The following is a 21,124-nucleotide window of genomic DNA, read 5'->3' as shown; positions in this document are numbered from 1 at the left end:
CAGGAAAGTTCGCTCCCTTCCTCCTCCTCCTCCTCCTCCTCCTCCTCCTCCTCCTCCTCCTCAAAGCACACATCTCCATGAGGTGCACTGGAACAAGCTGCAATGCAAATATCTTTTTGTAATGACTTTTAATGAGGGGATCTTTGTGCTGTGGTACAGGCAGAGAGGGATGATGGGAGAAGCAGAAACAGTGCAGGTTAGAGCGAGATGTGAGGCGAGGCTTTTTATCTTTGCTTTCCCGCTGATTGAATCCAATTTTCTTGCTTTCAATTAATTAACAGTCAAAGGATAAAACTCTGTGATACGGATTCACGGGCACATCGTGATTATGAGCTGCTCATCAGTTCCCAGCAAATTTCTGAAAAGCTGCAACTTCTGCCCCCTTCAGCATCATCAAACAGAGTCTATCTCATTATCCTGCCGAGGGTTGGAAGTGCCTGTTATTCAACTTTTAAAAAGGCTTGGATCAAATACGTACACTGATGGTCAGATTAGAAAATGACCCTGAGATTTTGGAACATCCATCTCAGTCCTCCTTCAGTGTCCATCCCACACACTCAGGTTTTTCAATGTGGAGGCCCAAGACTCGCCAGCCTGGCTAAAACTGGACTCTGATCCATTAATCCTGTGAGAGATTTATTTAAAAATAAAAAATAAAAAAAATGTTTGGAGTGCTGCGAAGTCCGTTACAATGGTGGTGAGTAGGTGTCAGACTATATGCAGATGAAAAGAAAAAAAAAAAACCACTTTGCAAAAGAAAAAAAGAAAAAAACACATCAATATCCTCATTTTAGGCCATTCTGAAGATCTCGTCGAAACGCTCCGTTTAGAGAATGACCTCCAGTAACCTCGCAACGTCACAGCCCTTTGTGCTCTGATTGGTCAGTTCTATCAGAGGGGCGGAGGGGGTAGAGCCAGGGGGCGGTTTTTGCAGCATGGCAGTATTTACAAAATCGCCATACTGGATAGGGGAAACCCGGCGAGTTTGCTGTTTGCCAAAACTTCACCGTAAGGCATTGATAGCACTAATAAAATGGCAGAGTGAAGGATATGTCCTTTTGTACAGGATCCATTTTCCATTTTTTTTTAGCCTGACAAATTAGCATGCTAACCAAAGCTAACATTTTAGACTCATTGTTTACCAACATGATGCTGACAGAGGCTAACTGTTTTACCTCAACTAATGGTCTGTTGTATCAACAAGCAGAAGCAAAACACTCTGAACTCTTTTCTGTGGATTTGACATGAAGTGTGATCAGTCTGCCTCTGATGTTGCTCATGTTGGTGAAGGTAAAGAACCATTGTCATGGGGTGTGGAAGGGTTTTGACCAATCAGAATTAACAATCTAACAAAGCCAGATGATAAGTAAAAAAGTCAGGTTGTAAACATGAATAATAATTAAAAAAAAAAAAAACAGTTTGTTCCAAAGGAGTAAAATAAAAAGAGATGTCATGGACATGTGGCCAGAAGGGTTTCATCATCAAACGCTGCTGTAAGTGAGAAACTGTATGCGGCACAAACAACTTGTAGATGGGGCAGATCATTTTCATACTCATGCAGTTATTCAGTGAGCAGTCATGCCAAGTGGATGGAGGCGTTTTCATCTTCTAAGATTCCACTCCCATTATGGCAGAAAAGCCTCACCACAGGGAGGCAAATGATCACTCACTGAAGCTTTGTGTTATTCTGTCGTTTGTGTTTCCTTCTGGGGCCTCAGAGCATCCAAATCAAGAAAAAAAAAAAACTTATGTATACACTCAACAGCTGCCAGAAAACATCCCTGAGAACATCTGCAGACCTTTTCTCTTACAGCTGCCTGTATGAACTCAAATATTCATTCTGCATGTAGCCACAGTGAGACATTCTCTTGTACGACTCATTTCAAAGTGTGATAGCAGCATTACGTTTATCCAAACCAGTTTACACTTACAAGACGTGTTTGTGCTCGCTGCAGAAGCTTCTTCACAAACTGAATATTTTTGCTCCAACTCGTTCAAGCAGAACTCATTTATGTGTTCAGGGAGCGGGGCTTTTATTTTGGTGATTCACTGAACCTGATCTGGCCTTTTACCTTCCTGACATTTTATTCCACAACTTAAGAAAATGTTTTCTTTAGGGGGCAAGAACAACAACATAAAAACACATGCACCGTTTACTCGTTTTTACTCAATTTGACCAGACTGTGAGAGTGTGACCCTGATGGATAAATCAGCAGCACACACACACACACACTCATTGTCAGAACATATTTGTGGATGAGCAAACTTTTGACTTGATGCAGTTGTCATAGCCGGCGGTATATTAGGCTTCCTCTAAAAGGGAAATTTGATTTCTGCCTGCTCAACCATGAGGTGTTACATGCAGCTCATTGTGAACAACAAACAGAGAGAGGAGTGCAAATAGCTGATGCTGCTGCTGCTGCTGCTGCTGTGTGTGTGTGTGTGTGTGTGTGTGTGTGTGTGTGTGTGTGTGTGTGTGTGTGAGTCATGAGATGTACTGTTAGGCACGAGCAGACAGATTCTGCTCAGATTAGTTTAATTTGTCAATTTAAAATTTAAAAATCCATCAGCTCCAGAGAAACTTGGTTTTTTTTTAAAATAAAAGTCTGAGTCCATTTAATATGAGTCACACTCACCTAACAAGTCGAAAGTGTCTTATGTCAAAATATTTCAAGACAAATGTGGCTCCTAAATGCCTTGGAAAATTTTTTAAAGAATTGACCGATAATAAGTAGTAAAACTCTGATTGCTTCTCATTAAAGAAAAAGAAAGAAAGAACAATCAAAAACAAAAACAAAAAAGACATGTACATTTTTCTAACCACACTGGCAGACTTTTCAAAATCTGTACAAGACATCCAAATTCTGAATTCCTTAAAAAAGAAGTTCAAATGCATGACCAAATATAACTCTGTGACAAATAAGGCAAAACTGCAGCTGTATGTGTGTGTGTGTGTGTGTGTGTGTGTGTGTGTGTGTGTGTGTGTGTGTGTGTGTGTGTGTGTGTGTGTGTGTGTGTGTGTGTGTGTGTGTATTAATGGGATCATAATTATTTATTTATAAGCAACATGGTCAAAATGAAAAGTGGTCATCATCATCATCATCATCATCATGATTATCTTCATCATTTTCAATTTTTCACTGACACAGAGATCCTCACTGGTAATATCTTCAGACCAGGTAAATCAAACACATACATGTATGGAAACATGGTGTCAGTGAAAGTGTGTGTGAAGGTGTGTATGTGTGTGTTAGTGTCAGGATCAGAGAATTTCAGCTTTCCTCTGTCCCAGTCCAGATGAACTCTGATCCTCTGAAGACGTCCGCTCACTGACAGAGCAGTTTTATCTCCTGATGGTGTATGTGCTTTGTATTCATCATTATCATCCTCATCAAACACTACTGTCCATAATCCTGAGTCAATGTCTTTCTTCCTGTCTGCTGACCCCTCAAACACACCAACCTCCCACCACGGGTTCTCTCCAACCTCGACGTCCCAGCTTTGAGTCCCTGAGTTAAAGCCCTCAGAGCCCAGTACAGAGCCATACAGACCAGTTCTTTCTGGATTATCAGGAGTCGGAGTCAGTTGTCTCTCCTCTTCTCTTCTCAGACAGGTCAGATCCTCAGATAGGATGAGGTCTGGACCAGCAGTGTTTGGGTCCAGAATGACAGGACTGTAGGAGACCATGTCCTTCATCTTGATCCAGATGTTGAAGCTCAGGTTGCCCAGGTGTTTGGCCACATCTATCAGAGCTCCTGAGGGCAGCTGTGGGTCCTCCAGCAGGGGGCGCTGCTGGACTCTTTCCACTGCAGCCTTGTAGTTTTTCAGGAATGAGAGGTCTCCAGCTCTCAGCTGCTCCTCTGTGGCTCTGACTGTGTCTGAAAGAGCTGCTATCTCTCTGCTTACAGCCTCCATCTGCTCCTTCATCCTCTGACTCTTCTGCTCCTCTTCCTCCCTCAGTGCAGAGATTCTGGCCTCCTCTTCCTCTTCTAGAAACATGTGAAGCTTCTTGAACTGCTCCTTTATCTGCCTCTCTGTGTCTGCAGCCTGGGCCTTCACATGTTTTCCTGTTTCTGTCCAGTCTTCTTTGACTTTTCTAAAGCTCTGCAGTTTGTTCTTTAAGGGTTTCAGAGATTCCTGGAGCTGCTCCCTGAGATCCTGAGCAGCTTCATCGATGGGTCTGAATGTGTGGTTGGAGTGTTTTTTAGAGTCTCTGCAGACCAGACACGCTGTCTGCTGATGGTCCAGACAGAACAGTCTGAGTTTCTCAGAGTGCAGACTGCAGAGAGCCTCAGAGTCTGCTGCAGCTTTCTGATGTCTCTGCAGTAAGAAGGCCTCACACAGGTTCTTTAACACCAAGTTACAAGGAGGGTCAGGTCTTGAAGATCTTCTATTACAGATTGGACAGTCCTGGGTCTGTTTCTCTGACCACCAGCTCTGCACACAGGCTTTACAGAAGCTGTGGCTACACGACAGGAGGACAGGATGTTTGAAGACGTCATGGCAGACAGAGCAGCACAGATCCTCCTCTGAACAAGAAGCCATTTTCCTCTGAGTGAAGCCAAACTCAGGACGGGCAGACAGCTCCAACAGCTCACACTGCTGAGGCTCCTCTTCCTCCTCTTCCTCCTCCACAGAGTTTACTGGAACTTTGACTCCATTGTTTCCAGAGCTGTGTACAGTGTGTGGTTAGTTACTAGTTGAAGTGTCAATACTTTAGGATCCTCCAGCAGTCCTTTCTCAGTGGAAGCCTCCAAACTATGAAAGTTGTTGTCTGAGTGTCAGCGAAGAAGAGAAGCTGTTTCCTGGTTGGTCCAAACTGAGTCACATGTCTTATTGTCCTGCTGCTGGTCTTATAGTCTGCCTGTAACAGAGACAAAAGAATGTTGATTATTACTCACGGACCCTATTATGGGTGTTCATGTCACACTTTTTATGACTGGCAATAATTGTTGCCAGTGGTCACACAGTTTGTCACTAGTTCACCTAATAATTGTATCGTAATAATCACTACAATAATAATAATAAAGTTATGGCAAAATAATAATATAGTCATAAACAAGTGGAAAAAAAAAAAGGTGGTGTGTGTGTGTGTGTGTGTGTGTGTGTGTGTGTGTGTGTGTGTGTGTGTGTGTGTGTGTGTGTGTGTGTGGTTTTGTTGCCACTTACAGAAATAAGCCCGTGAACAAAAAAAATGTTTATCCGAGATCCTTTTTTTTTTTTTTTTTTTTTTTTTTTTTTTTTCGGTGGTGGTGCTTGGGGTTACTCTAAAAACTTGAATGATTAAATATTTAACATGTTCAGGGGGGAAATAAAAAAAAATATATGTGAAAAATATGTCTCTTTCTAGGACGGTTTGTAGCCACCACGTCTTCCACCTGAAGGAGCAGGAAGCAGTGATTTGATGTGACAGGAAATACTTGGAAACTATTTTATTAAACCAAAATCAATGTCTAATTTGTCATATACATGAAAAAAGTAGCATTAGTCACGCTGAGATTTTTTTGTTGTGAGTAGATGATACACTTCAGCAGCAATTGTTGCTGGTGGGGCAAAATGGGTTGAAGGCACGTCATTTTTTGTTTGTTTTTAAACTCACTTAATGTTATGGAGGTTAAGTGAAGTCGGTAATCCAATCAGTGACCAATTTGTGAAGTAAGAGGAGTTATTTAAAAAAAAGAAATCAGCAAAGGATCTCATGTTTCTTTGCTCCCTTATTTACCTTCTTTCTACTCAATCCTCTCTCCTTCAAACAGTACTGAAAACTTTCAAACACTTCTAATCATGGTGATTTTGCAAGTACCTCTTGTTCGGATGGAATCAGCAAGGACCACTACTGAGGCCTCACTTCCTCCTTCACAGAGTTTACTGGAACTTACTTTCACTTTGACTGCTGTGTTTTCTGAAGCTCTGTATAGTCTGCAGTCAGTCACTGGTTAAAGTGGCAGCATTCCCATAATCCTTTTGGATGCTGTCCTCTCCCTGTGGATGTCGTCTCTTTTTTGTTTTTAGGTTAAAGGTTGAAGATACGGTGCATCTGTGTGTCCGTTCGAGGAAAGAAAATCTCTGACTACTTCCTGATGTGTGTGATTAGTCATAAACAGGGTGGAGCTCTGTTGGCTGTGAGAGCAGGAAGTTTAACCCTTAAAGACACAGAATTAGTGATGAGTGCTGAAATGTGTCTTTTCTACACTTGTTTACGTCGAGGAATGTTGGACAGATAAATACAGAGATATAAAGTTTGGGTTTGAACAGTGGCATGGCGTGGGAATTTTTTTGAGGAAGCCAAGTGAGACAAAGCCTCTAATCTGTATGATTTGTAGGGAGTGAGGTACATAAAAGACTATGTTGCAGCGTGTATATCGCTATTTCATGTGATGGAATGACCTGTTAGAGCTCCCAGAGAGCGCTCACTTTACTTACTTTGAACACCCACACACACCCTTCTACTCTCCCACCCTCAGTCACTCACTCACACATGTACATTATTTTATTGACTTATCGTATTAATTTACTCAACCACCCACTCAAACGCACAACCAGCCGCTTCATGCACACTGCTAATGTGCTAATCTCCGTGATTCCATTCAGTGGCTTGATGATGATGAGGATACTGTGATTTGATTGGTTTGAGGCCAAAGAAGGGGTGACTTCCCTTGACACAGTCTTGGCCAATCACAGTTGAGCAGTGTCATGACCCCAGCCTCATCTGATTGGTTAATCATTTTTGGGTTTTTTTTTCACCAAGGGACACCAAGGGTGCATCTCAAAGCGTTAACTTCGTGCTTCCTCCGTCCTATCTCCTCCACAACACCAAAAGTACTTTCCCAGTCGCCATTTTGAAAACTGTCCCAAAGCGATAATTGAACTCAGAGGAGAGAGGAGAGAGGAGACTGATCGGAGGAGCTATGATCGAGGAGACACGAGAGCCGGCTTTGCGGAAGTCTTTTCACTGTCAGACACGCCCCCATAAGGAATATCACTCTCTGATTGGACGCTGCAGCGGCTCAGACTTCACATGAAACTTCACAAAAACACAACAGAGTTTAATGAGAGAAAAGACGAGCTGAGGACAGGCACAGAGGATCGTGCAGAAACTGATCATAAATCTGGTATTAAAGGGTTCGCTGTGAGTTTAGAGCACAAAACACTGAACACAACCATCATCAAATCAATATAACACAGGATTAATACAGAAAACCGACTGATAAATAATAACTTCCTGAGACACAATAAGGTGGGTTAAATTAATAAGCTTCAGAGTTCACGATCAGATGAGCTCAAAATAAAGGATAAATAATTCATAAATAATCTAACAATTACGCATTTTACCGGAAAAGTGATCCATGAGCTTCTAAACAGCACACAGAATGAACAGAGAGCAGGTTTTCTTCATGGTAACGTGTTTGTTAAACAGGTTAAAGAAACAGACAAATCTCTGTTACTGTTTCTGTTTGATTAGAGTTATTACAGTGCACATGCCCAGACGCACAAACAGCTGTTAGAGCTGACTGACAGATGATCCAGAGGTGATGCCATCCAGCTGATGCCGTCATCACTGAAACACGTCACTTCATGTGACGCTCCGAAGGACAGGATGTCCCATTGCTCTAAAAAACAATCTCCACCGTTCCTCTCTCCTCTCTTTATTTCCACGCGTCTCTCCCATGCATCTCTGGTGGGAGGGACTAAGACGCAAGAGAACGACGCAAGTGGAGGAAGGAAGGATGGAACTTTGGAGCTTTGAGACGCATCCCTACTTGGCTTGGCCTCCTTGCAGACAACAGTGTGCAATATCGTATTTTCACCACGCATTCGCCACATAACATTTAGGAGGGCGCTGTTTTACGCATCCTAAAATGCTCAATAAATAGAGGAGAGACATAAGGAAGAGATGATAGTGATGAAACACAGAAGAATTATCAAAACTGTAAAAAAGGAGGGTTTTCATTAAAACACAGCTGCAGTCTGAAAAAAGAGAGGAAGCATGGCTTCCCTCGGCCCCAGGGAGAAAACGCCACTGGGTTTAAACAGTTTAACTCATCACTGGCCATTTTCTTTTCTCTGGACGTTTTGCAGACGTGTACAATGCATCATTCTCCAAAAACCAAATTAACATTTAAACTCACTCAAAAACGAATAAAACCCAGATTATGTAGCTTCAATAATAATAATAAAAAAACATACATTTTTATGTTAAATTAAAAAAAAATGCAAGAACCATTCTGGAAAAAAAAAAAAAATCCCCATCAAAGAGATATTTTCATCCAAAACATGTTTTCAGATATATCTTCAAAGGGAGCCCTGACTAGGAGGAATAATAGACATGGTTGATAAACATTTGTATCAGCTTTGAAAATGTTACCTATTAGGTGCTACAGAAAAGGGGTGTGATGATACACTCTGCAAATGAGATCGGGACAGGACAATATTATTACAATACGCTAAAGAATACAACAATGACATGCTTTTTTAAAACAGTCACAAAACAAATGTGGGTGTATTTTAAAATGTCTTGTAGACCAATGTGACCCCTGGGGTCACATTGGTCTGAGTGCGCTGTGTTGTGGTGTTGGTGCGTGGTCGACTTGTGGTGTTGTGGTGTTGTTGTGTCAATGTATAGGTATGGATTGACAGAATGTTTGTGTGTGGGTGTCAGGGTTTTAGTGTCCTCTGGCCAGCTATTGGGGGGGGCAGATGAGGGCTAAGACCACGAGGGAGGACTAGTGAGCTGGGGTACAGATGGGAGGGGGATAGGGGAGGGTTGGGATGGGGGTTTATGTTCGGGGGGCACTGGGTCTTGGGGAGAGGACCTCTGTGGTCTCTGGTGTCTGGCCGGGTGCGCTGGGGGCTGGCTCCAACTCGCGGTGGGTGGTGGCCTGGGCTGGGTCCATCCTCCTGGTTGCCTAGCCGAGTGCTCCCTCTTCAGGGGGGGGGGGCAGGTCCTACCCCCTGCACTCGATCGGGGGCCCAGCATCTAGCAGGGCCTGTGGGCCTCAGTCCCTGGCTCCTTGGGGCCCTCACTCCACAGTGTCGGGGGCCTGCCTCTTGCCTTCCCAGGAAACCCTCTCCTTGCCTCCTCCTAGGTTGGCATGCTGCCAGCTCGGTGGTGGTCTGTGTAGGCTCTGCGCTCTGTTGTGGCTGCTAGATGCCCAGGGATGAGGGCCGTCTCAGTGTGCATCTGGCCCTTGGGAGCAGCGGGGCCACATCTGCATGGTCACACCTTGGCATGATCACCTGACCCAAATCAAAGCTAACCCCCAATATTCTGCACTCTCACCTGTGTCCCTATATGTGTAGGTGAGTATATGCTTCTGTGTATATTTTTATGTGTAATATGCGTAAATATATATATATATATATATATATATATATATATATATATATATATATATATATATATATATATATATATTCATATTTTGCTACAGTGGTCGTTGATGTGCTCACTGTTACTCATGATTTCTCCAGTTCATCTCTCCACAGGTGCTTCTTGTGATTATGATGTCAAAGACCTCAGGATACTGCCTCTTTTCAGGCTCAGTAGCTGGTTGTTTGTTTTCTCCTGTCTGTAGTCATTTGTTCAGTTGTTGTGGTTGCAGTGAATTCTTTAAAAAGACAGGATCAACTGTATAACCAAGCATTCGCTTATGACCAAAAAGGTAAAACTGTAAGTTTTTTTTATCTATTATTTTTTTTAATATAAACACAACAACGAAATTGAGAGATATCAATCAAAAGTGACAGTAGTTGAAGCATAATTATCTATTCACAAACAGTTTGTTTCAAACGTGGTCAAAATGAAAAGAGGTGTAAAAGCATCATTAATATTCAGCATCTTCATTATCATCATCATCATAATTATCATCAACATCATCAGCTTCACCTTTACTGTTTTACTGATACAGAGACCTTCACTGGTAATATCTTCAGAGGTGGTGACTCAAACACAAACATGTATGGAAACAGGGTGTTAGTGAAAGTGTGTGTGAAGGTGTGTATGTGTGTGTTAGTGTCAGGATCAGAGAATTTCAACTTTCCTCTGTCCCAGTCCAGATGAACTCTGATCCTCTGAAGACGTCCTCTCACTGACGGAACACAATGAGTGTGTGTTGGGATTAAAGCTGGGTATTGCGTATAATGATTATGTTCAGAAAAAAACTCTACTCTCCATAATCTAGAGTCAGTGTCTTCCTTCCTGTCTGCAGACCCTTCAAACACACCAACCTCCCACCACGTGTTCTCTCCAACCTCAACGTCCCAACTGTGAATCCCTGAGTTGAAGCCCTCAGAGCCCAGGACACAGGAGCCATAAGAAAAAAATTTCCTCTCTGGATTATGAGGAAGATGAAGTGGTCTCTTCCCTCCACTTCTCACACAGGTCAGATCTTCAGACAGGATGAGGTCTAGACCAGCAGTGTTTGGGTCCAGAATGACAGGACTGTAGGAGACCATGTCCTTCATCTTGATCCAGATGTTGAAGCTCAGGTTGCCCAGGTGTTTGGCCACATCTATCAGAGCTCCTGAGGGCAGCTGTGGGTCCTCCAGCAGGGGGCGCTGCTGGACTCTTTCCACTGCAGCCTTGTAGTTTTTCAGGAATGAGAGGTCTCCAGCTCTCAGCTGCTCCTCTGTGGCTCTGACTGTGTCTGAAAGAGCTGCTATCTCTCTGCTTACAGCCTCCATCTGCTCCTTCAACCTTTGACTCTTCTGCTCCTCTTCCTCCCTCAGTGCAGAGATTCTGGCCTCCTCCTCCTCTTCTAGAAACAGGTGAAGCTTCTTGAACTGCTCCTTTATCTGCCTCTCTGCGTCTGCAGCCTGGGCCTTCACATGTTTTCCTGTTTCTGTCCAGTCTTCTTTGACTTTTTGAAAGCTCCTCAGTTTGTTCTTTAAGGGTTTCAGAGATTCCTGGAGCTGCTCCCTGAGATCCTGAGCAGCTTCATCGATGGGTCTGAATGTGTGGTTGGAGTGTTTTTTAGAGTCTCTGCAGACCAGACACGCTGTCTGCTGATGGTCCAGACAGAACAGTCTGAGTTTCTCAGAGTGCAGACTGCAGAGAGCCTCAGAGGCTGCTGCAGCTTTCTGATCTCTCTCCAGTAAGAAGGCCTCACACAGGTTCTTTAACACCAAGTTACAAGGCGGTTCTAACTTGGAAGATCTCCTCTTACAGATTGGACAGTCCTGAGTCTGTTTCTCTAACCACCAGCTCTGCACACAGGCTTTACAGAAGCTGTGGCTACACGACAGGAGGACAGGATGTTTGAAGACGTCATGGCAGACAGAGCAGCACAGATCCTCCTCTGAACAAGAAGCCATTTTCCTCTGAGTGAAGTCAAACTCAGGACAGGCAGACAGCTCCAACAGCTCACACTGCTGAGGCTCCTCTTCCTCCTCTTCCTCCTCCACAGAGTTTACAAGAACTGTGTTTTCAGAGCTGCGTACAGTGTGTGGTCAGTTACCAGTTGAAGTGTCAGTACTTCAGGATCCTCCAGCAGTCCTTTCTCAGTGGAAGCCTCCAAACTATGAAAGTTGTTGTCTGAGTGTCGGTGAAGAAGAGAAGCTGTTTCCTGGTTGGTCTAAACTGAGTCACATGTTTTATTGTCCTGTTGCTGGTCTCAAAGTCTGACTGTAACAGAGACAAAAGAATGTTGATTATTACTCACAGACTTTATTATGGGTGTTCATGTCACACTTCTCTCTCCTTTTGTTAACACCTACAGCTACTCACAGCTCAACAAGAACCCCCCATTTTCTGAACCTCTGATCCTGTTCAGGGTCACGGGTGGCTGGAGCCTATCCCAGTTGTCATTGGGCAAGAGGTGGGGTACACCCTGGACTGGTCGCCAGCCAATTACAGGGCTGACACAGACAGACAACCGTTCACTCACACACTCACACCTATGGGCAATTTAGAGTGTTTAATAAACCTGATGAGCATGTTTTTGGACTGTGGGAGGAAGCCGGAGTACCCGGAGAGAACTAACGCATGTAAAGGGATACATTCAAACTCCACACAGAAAGGCCCTCCGGCCAAGCTGGGTATCGAACCAGTGACCTTCTTGCTGTCAAGCTGCAGCGCTAACTGTTGTGCCACCGTGCAGGGTATGGGCATTTGCTATAACTAAATTATGAGCAATCTTGCAGTCAGTGTTTTCCTCAACTTTTTGTCCAGCCTTGTGCCCACCGGCAACTTTTGCTGTCGCATACAGAAATAAGCCCATGAACAAAAATGTTTCTTTTTTGGGAGTTGGGGGGGTGTGTTACTCTAGAGACTTGGATGATTAAATAATTATTAACATGTTAAGGGAGGAAATATATATAAATATATGAAAAAGGTGAAAAATATTAGTCTTTCTAAGACAATTTGCAGCCACCACGTCTTCCACCAGAAGGAGCAGGACGCAGTGATGTGACAGGAAACACTAGAAAACTAATTTTTTAAACCAAAATCTTTGTCTAAGTTGTCTACTAGCATATACGTGGAAAAAGTTGCATTAGTCACGCTGAGATTTTTTTATTGTGAGTAGAAAATGGCAGTGATACACTTTGGCAGCAATTGTTGCTGCTGGGGCTAAGGTTAAAGGTACGGCTCTTCTTTGTTATTAAACTCACTTAATGTTATGGAGGTTCAGTGAAGTCTGTAATCCAATCAGTGACCAATTTGTGAAGTAAGAGGAGTTGTTAAAAAAAAAAAGGGAATCAGCAAAGGATCTCATGTTTCTTTGATCCCCAATTTTCCTCCTCTCTCCTCAATCCTCTCTCCTTCAAACTACTGAAAACTTTCAAACACTTCTAATCATGGCGATTTTGCAAGTACCTCGTGTTCGGCTGGAATCGGCAAGCACCACTGCTGAGGCCTCACTTCCTCCTCCACAGAGTTTACTGGAATTACTTTCACTTTGACTGCTGTGTTTTCTGAATCTCTGTATAGTCTGCAGTCAGTCACTGGTTAAAGTGGCAGCATTCCCAGAATCCTTTAGGAAGCTGTCTTCTCTCTGTGGATGTTGTCTCTTTTTTTGTCTTTAGGTTAAAGTTACAGTGCGTCTGTGTATCTGTCCGAGCAGAGAATAACACTGACTACTTCCTGATGTGTGTGTGAATAGTCATAAACAGGGTGGAGCTGTGTTGGTTGTAGAGAGCAGGAAGTTTAACCCTTAAAGACACAGAATTAGTGATGAGTGCTGAAATGAGTCTTTTCTGCACTTGTTTACGTCGAGGAATGTTGGACAAATAAATACAGAGACATAAAGTTTGGGTTTGAACAGTTTAACTCATCATTGGTCAGTTTTTTTTCTCTGGACATTTTTCAGACGTGTACAATGCATCATTCTCCAAAAACCAAAAAACATTTAAACTCACTCAGAGACTAAAGAAACCCAGATTATGTAGCTTCAATAAAAGAAAAAAAAAAAGTAATTTTATGTTAAATTAAAAAAAAAAATTCAAGAATCATTCTGGAAAAAAAACATTTTCCGATCAAAGAGATATTTTCATCCAAAACATGTTTTCATGTATATCTTTAAAGAGAGCCCTGACTTGAGGGAATAATAGATCTTGTTGATCAACATTTGTATCAGCTTTGAAATTGCTACCTATTAAATGCAACAGAAAAGGGGTGTGATAATATACTCTGCTCATGAGATCAAGACAGGACGATATTATTACAATACGCTAAAGAATACAAAGACAGGCTTTTTTTAAACAGTCACAAAACAAATGTGGGTGTGTTTTAAAATGTTTTGTGGACCAATGTGACCCCTGGGGGTCACATTGGTCCTGAGAGTATTGTGTTGTGGTGCGTGGTCGTCTTGTGGTGTTGTGGTGTTGTGGTGTTGTGGTGTCGTTGTGCTGATGTGTCCATGTATGGGTATGGTTGGACAGACTGTTTGTGTGTTGGTGCCAGGGTCTTAGTGTCCTCTGGCCAGCTATGTGTGTGTGTGTGTGTGTGTGTGTGTGTGTGTGTGTGTGTGGGGGAGGGGGGGGGGGGGGGGGGGGGGGGTATGTTTTGGGGGACACTGGGTCTTGGGAAGAGGGACCTCTGTGGTCTCTGGTGTCTGGCCGGGTGCGCTGGGGGCGCCGGGTGCGCTGAGGGCTTGCTCCAACTCGCGGTGGGTGGTGGCCTGGGCTGGGTCCATCCTCCCGGTTGCCTGGCCGAGTGCTCCCTCTTCAGGGGGTGGCCCTTGGGCACAGGGGGCCCCAGGTCCTACCCCCTTCACTCGATTGGGGGCCCAGCATCTAGCGGAGTCTGTGGGCCTCTGTCCTTGGCCCCTTGGGGCCCTCACTCCACAGTGTCTGGGGCCTACCTCTTGCCTTCCTAAAGCCCCCTCTGCTTGCCTATTCCTGGGTTGGCGTGCTGCTGTCTCCGTGGTGGTCTGTGTAGGCTCTGCGCTCTGTTGTGGCTGCTAGATGCCTGGGGATGAGGGCCATCTCAGTGTGTGCGTCTGGCCCCTGGGAGCAGCGGGGCCACATCTGCATGCTCACACCTTGGCATGATCACCTAACCCAGATCAAAACTATCCCCCAATATTCTGCACTCTCACCCGTGCCCCATATGTGTAGGTAAGTATATGTTTCTGTGTATATTTTTATATGTGTATACATATTTTTCTACGACTGTCGTTGATGTGCTCACTGTTGGTCATGATTTCTCCAGTTCATCTCTCCACGGGTGCTTCTTGTGATTATGATGTCAAAGACCCCAGGATACTGTCTCTTTTCAGGCTCAGTAGCTGGTTGTTTGTTTCTCCTGTCTGTAGTCATTTGTTCAGTTGTTGTGGTTGCTCTCTACTGTTGTTTTGTTGTCTCTCTCTTCCCCTCTGTCTAGTGTCTTCTCTACACTTGTTCCCTTTATCACTGTTTCTTTCCTGATATCACCTTGTTCTGGTTAAGCAGTAATCATCAAACTTGGCAATATACGGGAAGGAAACGCTCTCCCTCTCTCTCTCTCTCTCTCTCTCTATAAATATATATATCAAAAACACTAATAAAGACTATAATTAAAAAAAAAAAAAAAAAAAAAAAAACTCAAGGGGGGCCTTATACACTAACTGCTCTCTTTGAAAAAGTAAATGTGTTCTGCACAATAAGGCAGCCCGACCATAATTCTGTTGTCGTGACGCTGAACAGGACAAGGTTAAAAATAAGAATAAATTAAAAATATAAATATATATATATTTTTTTTTTCATGAAATTTTTTGTAACTTGCATCAATGCATGACCTAAGCATGAGCTTTGCACTGTTGACCTTTTTTCCACAAAAAAAAAAAAAAAAAAAATATGCAAAACTGTAACTAAAGTACCGTGCCGTAGCATAGCACTCATGTTAGCCGTGATGTATGGCTGTTTATTTCCACTGGGTACCCAAAATACTGCCACACAAACAATTGAAATGTGGGGGGGAATCTTCAGTGTTGGTATTCTCAGACCTCTTTGTCATTCTGGCTGCTCTTGATAGGCTGCTTCCTCTCTGACTCCTATAGTTAAAGCTATAGTTAAACTCAATGTGTTTAAAGTTGTAGCTTTGGGAACGATGAAATGATGATTTTTCTTTCTTCCAAGATACTTAAACTTCATGCTTAATTTGATGATTTACGTGTCTTTTTTTTTTTTTTTTTTAACCTTGTTGTATTAATCAGCTAACATTAAAAGTTTTTACCTAAAACAGCATTTGAACAAAAATCAGAGGAATCTGTCTGTCACACTTTCTTTGATGAAATCCAGTCTGCTTTGGGCTGTTTATGGTTCCTTTTTCTTTTCTTTTTTTTTTTTTGTGTGTGTGTGTGTGTGTGTGTGTGCGTGCGTGTGTGTGTCTGTGTGTGTGTGTGTGTGTGTGTGTGTGTGTGTGTGTGTGTGTGTGTGTGTGTTAAAAATGCAGTTTGGGAAGACGCTAAAGCAGAGATGTCAAATCGTGCCATGGAGGGCCGAGAGGCTGCAGGTTTTCTTTCCAACCAAGAACTCCACCAGCTGAATTCACTGATTAGCCCCTGCTCTCTGCTTGAAGGTGAGGTAATCAGTGAAATCAGCTGGTGGAGGTTCTGGTTGGAAAGAAAACCTGCAGCCTCTTGGCCCTCCATGGCACTAGTTTGAGACCCCTGTGCTAAAGCAATGATGCATTCAGGATCCAAACCATCAAAACAGGAAATGTTTGTAAAATCACTTTAATGGGAGAACACACAAGGAAGTGTGTTTTTTATTGTTCTTATACAAGAGTTACTGTCAGGTGCTCACAGCCAGATGTTGTTCAATTGATTTTTTTCAACTAATAATTTAAAAATTCAATCAGCTCCAAAGAAACTTGTTCACATGCAACACAAAAAACTGAAATCTAAACAAACGTTTGATGTGTTTTTTGTCAAATTGTCTGATTCAACTTACTATGAGCCACATTCATCTGACAAGTCAGGTAAAATAACTTATTTCAAGATATTTAAAAACAAATACCAGGAATAGGGGAAGAGAAATCTGTTTACAGCAGAGTCTATCAGTAAAATGAAGAGTGAGGTTAGGTTAGCTCTGCTTGGTAGATGACTGGAAGGACAGAACCAGGATTTACTTAAGTTACACATTACTGACACGTCTTAGAAAGCTGGGCTGTCTGTAGTTCTGAATAAAGGGAATCTCTAAACTATGATACAAACTGACAATATTTGCTTGTTGTCACATTTCAAACCATAGAGCCATGAAACTGTTGATAATTACCTTACCTTGGTGCATTGTACTTTGTAAAAAAATGTCTTGAATAAAGGAAATTAGTGTTAAAAAGATCTGATCTCCATTCATTTAAAAAAAATAAAAAACATGTGCCTTGTTGAGAGGCACATCTTCACGACAGTGTGCTTGTGACTCCTGGCCAAAGGTGTTGCTGCAATTCAATTGAAACAAATCCTCTTCACATCATCTTCTTTAAATCACCTTTGAATCAAAACAAGTACATTTTCTTACCTGATAGGCAGATTTTTTTTTATCTTTACATTACTTTTTTTGGACTTGTCAGTTGAATGTGTCTCATGTTAATTCAAATAAAATCACAATGAGTTTAAAATACGAAAAAAAAACAAAAAAAAAAACAGTGAATTTCTCAAAAAGACAGGATAAAATGCATAACCAAACATTACACAAGGACTAAAAAGGTAAAAATTCAAAACTTAGCCTGACAGATCACTTAAAGGGCAACTCCATTTTTTTGACACCTGGACCTTTTTTTATAGGTGTATGCATGCTCATATACTCACTCAGACAAACATCGTGCAGCTCGGAGTCCCTCAGAAGTTATTTAGATCCAACCCATTTTAGCCGCACTTAGCGGGGGCCACGGCAAGGGAGCTTCAGCGCGGGACATAATCTCTGCAAAATCGCTCATTTCTGCTATATTTTTTCATATATATATATATATATATATATATATATATATATATATATATATATATATATATATATATATATATATATATATAAACACAGTTGTCCTCAAAATTATTCATACCCTTACTAAATCTTGTGATTGTTGCATGTAGTGATTAAATGAATGCTTGTTTTCAAATTATGTATCGGTTATATGTGACCAACAATTGAAAGAATGACAACAATACAAAAGGCAAAAAAATATTTATTTCTGGGGTATTTTGTTGATGAAATCCCCAAAAATGCCATGTTCAAAATTATTTATACCTAGCCATCTTTTTTTATTTAATAGTCAATGGCATAGCCTTTATTCTTTATGACTGCTTCCAGACGATTCTTGTACATGTCCACAAGCTTCCTGCATGTCTCCTGTGGGATGTTGGCCCACTCTCCTTTGGCGAATGCCTCAAGCTGGGTCAGGTTGGTTGGTTTCCTTGCCATCACTCTGGTCTTCAAGCAATGCCACAAGTTTTCAATGGGGTTCAGGTCAGGACTCTGACTTGGCCATTCCAGGACACTGACATCATTGTCCTTGAACCATTTCTTCACTATCTTGGCAGTGTGTTTAGGATCATTGTCGTTCTGGTACATCCAGTTGGGGCCAAGCTGGAGTTTCACAGCAGATTTCTTCACATTTTCATCAAGTATCCTGATGTAATCCTCCTTTTTCATGATACCTTGGACCTTGACAAGATTCCCCCTGCCACTGGAGGAGAAGCATCCCCATAGCATTATGCTTCCACCACAATACTTGACAGTGGGCACAGTGTTCTTTGGCATATAGGCTTCTCCTTTCTTCCTCCAGACATATTGAGCATCCATATGGCCAAATAACTCCAACTTTGTCTCATCAGACCACAGGATGGTGGACCAAAAACTGGGATCTTGCTTCAGATGACATCTACAAAAGGCGAGCTGCCAGATGTTTCTTCCTGAGCAGCGGCGTCTTCCGAGGTTTACGTCCATGGAGACCTCCTCTGTGCAAGACTCGCTTGATAGTGGACCATGACACCTTTGTCCCTGTCTGGTCAAGCATTGCAATTAGGGCATTGATCTTGGTCTGTGGGTTGATGTTGACCTCTCTGCAGATTTTCCTTGCAAGTTTGGGGGACACCTTACGCTTCCGGCCATGCCCACTGAGGTTTTTGACTGTGTTGAACCTCTTGTGCTTCTTTATGATGCTCTGGACGGTTGAAACAGGGACATCATACTGCTTGGAAATGGCCTTGTAACCCTTTCCTTCACTGTGGGTATGAACAATACACTGACGTAGGTATTCGCTGAGCTCTTTCTTCTTGACCATGATGACCGGGAATTGAGAAAGATCTGAGCACTTGTCCCCTATTTATACTCTCTGGAAAGATAACTTTTTTCGCTTTAACATTTGAAAAAACAAAGGGTTTTATTCCATTGTGACATCTTGAAGAAACTACTGGACAAAAATTCCCACATTGGGCACATTTTTGTTGAAATACTGTCAAGGGTATGAATAATTTTGAACACAGCGTTTTTTTGGGATTTCATCAATAAAATACCCCAAAAATAAATATTTTTTTGCTTTTTTTATTGTTGTCATTCCTTCAACTGTTGGTCACATATAACTGACACAAATTTGAAAACAAGCATTCATTTAATCACTACATACAAAAATCGCAAGATTTAGCAAGGGTATGAATAATTTTGAGGACGACTGTATATGCTTTCTATGAAAGTCAATTTCGTGTTTTACAGTGTACTTATTTAAAGGCGTTATTCTTAGAACCAAGTACATTTTTCTTACCTCATTGGCAGATTTTTAAAGAATCTTTACAAGATGTTTTTCTGGGCCTGTCTGGTAACTGTGGCTCATTTCAGGTCTAATAAACACATTAAGAAGACAAGATCAACTGTATAACCAAACATTCCCTTGTGACCAAAAAGGTAAAACTGTATTTTATTTTTTATTTTTATTTATTTTTTAATATAAACACAACAGTGAAACTGACAGATATCAATAAAAGGTGACAGTAATTGAAGCATAATTATCTATTCACAAACAGTTTGTTTCAAACATGGTCAAAATGAAAAGAGGTGTAAAAGCATCATTAATATTCAGCATCTTCATCATCATCATCATCATAATTACCATCAACACCATCCTCATCACCTTCATCTTTACTGTTTTACTGATACAGAGACCTTCACTGGTAATATCCTCAGAGGAGGTGACCCAGACACAAACATGTATGGAAACAGGGTGTGAGTGAAAGTGTGTGTGAAGGTGTGTATGTGTGTGTTAGTGTCAGGATCAGAGAATATCAGCTTTCCTCTGTCCCAGTCCAGATGAACTCTGATCCTCTGAAGACGTCCTCTCACAGACGGAATACAATATGTTTCTGTTGGGATTAGTGTTAGGTATTTCACATAATGATTATGTTCAGAAAAAAACTCTATTCTCCATAATCTAGAGTAAATATTTCTCCTCCTGTCTGCAGACCCCTCAAACACACCAACCTCCCACCACGTGTTCTCTCCAACCTCGACGTCCCAACTGTGAATCCCTGAGCTGAAGCCCTCAGAGCCCAGGACACAGGAGCCATAAGAAAAAATATTCCTCTCTGGATTATGAGGAAGATGAAGTGGTCTCTTCCCTCCACTTCTCACACAGGTCAGATCCTCAGACAGGATGAGGTCTAGACCAGCAGTGTTTGGGTCCAGAATGACAGGACTGTAGGAGACCATGTCCTTCATCTTGATCCAGATGTTGAAGCTCAGGTTGCCCAGGTGTTTGGCCACATCTATCAGAGCTCCTGAGGGCAGCTGTGGGTCCTCCAGCAGGGGGCGCTGCTGGACTCTTTCCACTGCAGCCTTGTAGTTTTTCAGGAATGAGACGTCTCCAGCTCCCAGCTGCTCCTCTGTGGCTCTGACTGAGTCTGAAAGAGCTGCTATCTCTCTGCTCACAGCCTCCATCTGCTCCTTCATCCTCTGACTCTTCTGCTCCTCTTCCTCCCTCAGTGCAGAGATTCTGGCCTCCTCTTCCTCTTCTAGAAACAGGTGAAGCTTCTTGAACTGCTCCTTTATCTGCCTCTCTGTGTCTGCAGCCTGGGTCTTCACATGTTTTCCTGTTTCTGTCCAGTCTTCTTTGACTTTTCTAAAGCTCTGCAGTTTGTTCTTTAAGGGTTTCAGAGATTCCTGGAGCTGCTCCCTGAGATCCTGGGCAGCTTCATCGATGGGTCTGAATGTGTGGTTGGAGTGTTTTTTAGAGTCTCTGCAGACCAGACACGCTGTCTGCTGATGGTCCAGACAGAACAGTCTGAGTTTCTCAGAGTGCAGACTGCAGAGAGCCTCAGAGGCTGCTGCAGCTTTCTGATCTCTCTGCAGTAAGAAGGACTCACACAGGTTCTTCAACACCAAGTTACAGGGTGGGTCAAATGTTGAAGGTCTCTTACAGATTGGACAGTCCTGGGTCTGTTTCTCTGACCACCAGCTCTGCACACAGGCTTCACAGAAGCTGTGGCTACATGACAGGATCACAGGATGTTTGAAGACGTCATGGCAGACAGAGCAGCACAGATCCTCCTCTGAACAAGAAGCCATTTTCCTCTGAGTGAAGCCAAACTCAGGATGGGCAGAAGTGTCAGTATATTTCAGGATTCTCCAGGAGTCCTTTCTTAGTGGAAGCCTCCAAACTATGAAAGTTGTTGTCTGAGTGTCGGTGAAGAAGAGAGGCTGTTTTCTGGTTGGTCTG

General features: G+C 42.6%; 3 protein-coding genes across 3 annotated transcripts; all 3 read right to left on the bottom strand.

Annotated features, from left to right (window-relative positions):
• Positions 1-3,129: 3,129 nt before the first annotated feature.
• LOC141793566 (E3 ubiquitin-protein ligase TRIM39-like) lies at positions 3,130-4,712 on the bottom strand. The gene has a single exon (XM_074674351.1). It carries the CDS (start codon positions 4,543-4,545, stop codon positions 3,130-3,132), a length of 1,416 nt encoding a protein of 471 aa, XP_074530452.1. The 5' UTR covers positions 4,546-4,712.
• Positions 4,713-9,888: 5,176 nt separating this feature from the next.
• On the bottom strand, positions 9,889-11,313 carry LOC141793701 (E3 ubiquitin-protein ligase TRIM35-like). The gene has a single exon (XM_074674537.1). It carries the CDS (start codon positions 11,311-11,313, stop codon positions 9,889-9,891), a length of 1,425 nt encoding a protein of 474 aa, XP_074530638.1.
• Positions 11,314-19,551: 8,238 nt separating this feature from the next.
• Positions 19,552-21,003, bottom strand: LOC141793472 (E3 ubiquitin-protein ligase TRIM35-like). Its single transcript, XM_074674212.1, has one exon. It carries the CDS (start codon positions 20,971-20,973, stop codon positions 19,552-19,554), a length of 1,422 nt encoding a protein of 473 aa, XP_074530313.1. The 5' UTR covers positions 20,974-21,003.
• Between the last annotated feature and the right edge of the window lie 121 nt (positions 21,004-21,124).

Source organism: Halichoeres trimaculatus, unplaced genomic scaffold, assembly GCF_033239565.1.
Source record: "Halichoeres trimaculatus isolate MK-OKI-2021-1 unplaced genomic scaffold, fHalTri1.1 fHalTri1_scaffold_7, whole genome shotgun sequence".
NCBI lineage: Eukaryota > Metazoa > Chordata > Actinopteri > Labriformes > Labridae > Halichoeres > Halichoeres trimaculatus.
This window is presented reverse-complemented; position numbering and strand designations above follow the sequence as displayed.

What these genes read in the sequence shown, in the direction of transcription:
- LOC141793472 (XM_074674212.1), bottom strand. Translation starts at nt 20,973, where the DNA reads ATGGCTTCTTGTTCAGAGGAGGATCTGTGCTGCTCTGTCTGCCATGAC.
- LOC141793701 (XM_074674537.1), bottom strand. Translation starts at nt 11,313, where the DNA reads ATGGCTTCTTGTTCAGAGGAGGATCTGTGCTGCTCTGTCTGCCATGAC.
- LOC141793566 (XM_074674351.1), bottom strand. Translation starts at nt 4,545, where the DNA reads ATGGCTTCTTGTTCAGAGGAGGATCTGTGCTGCTCTGTCTGCCATGAC.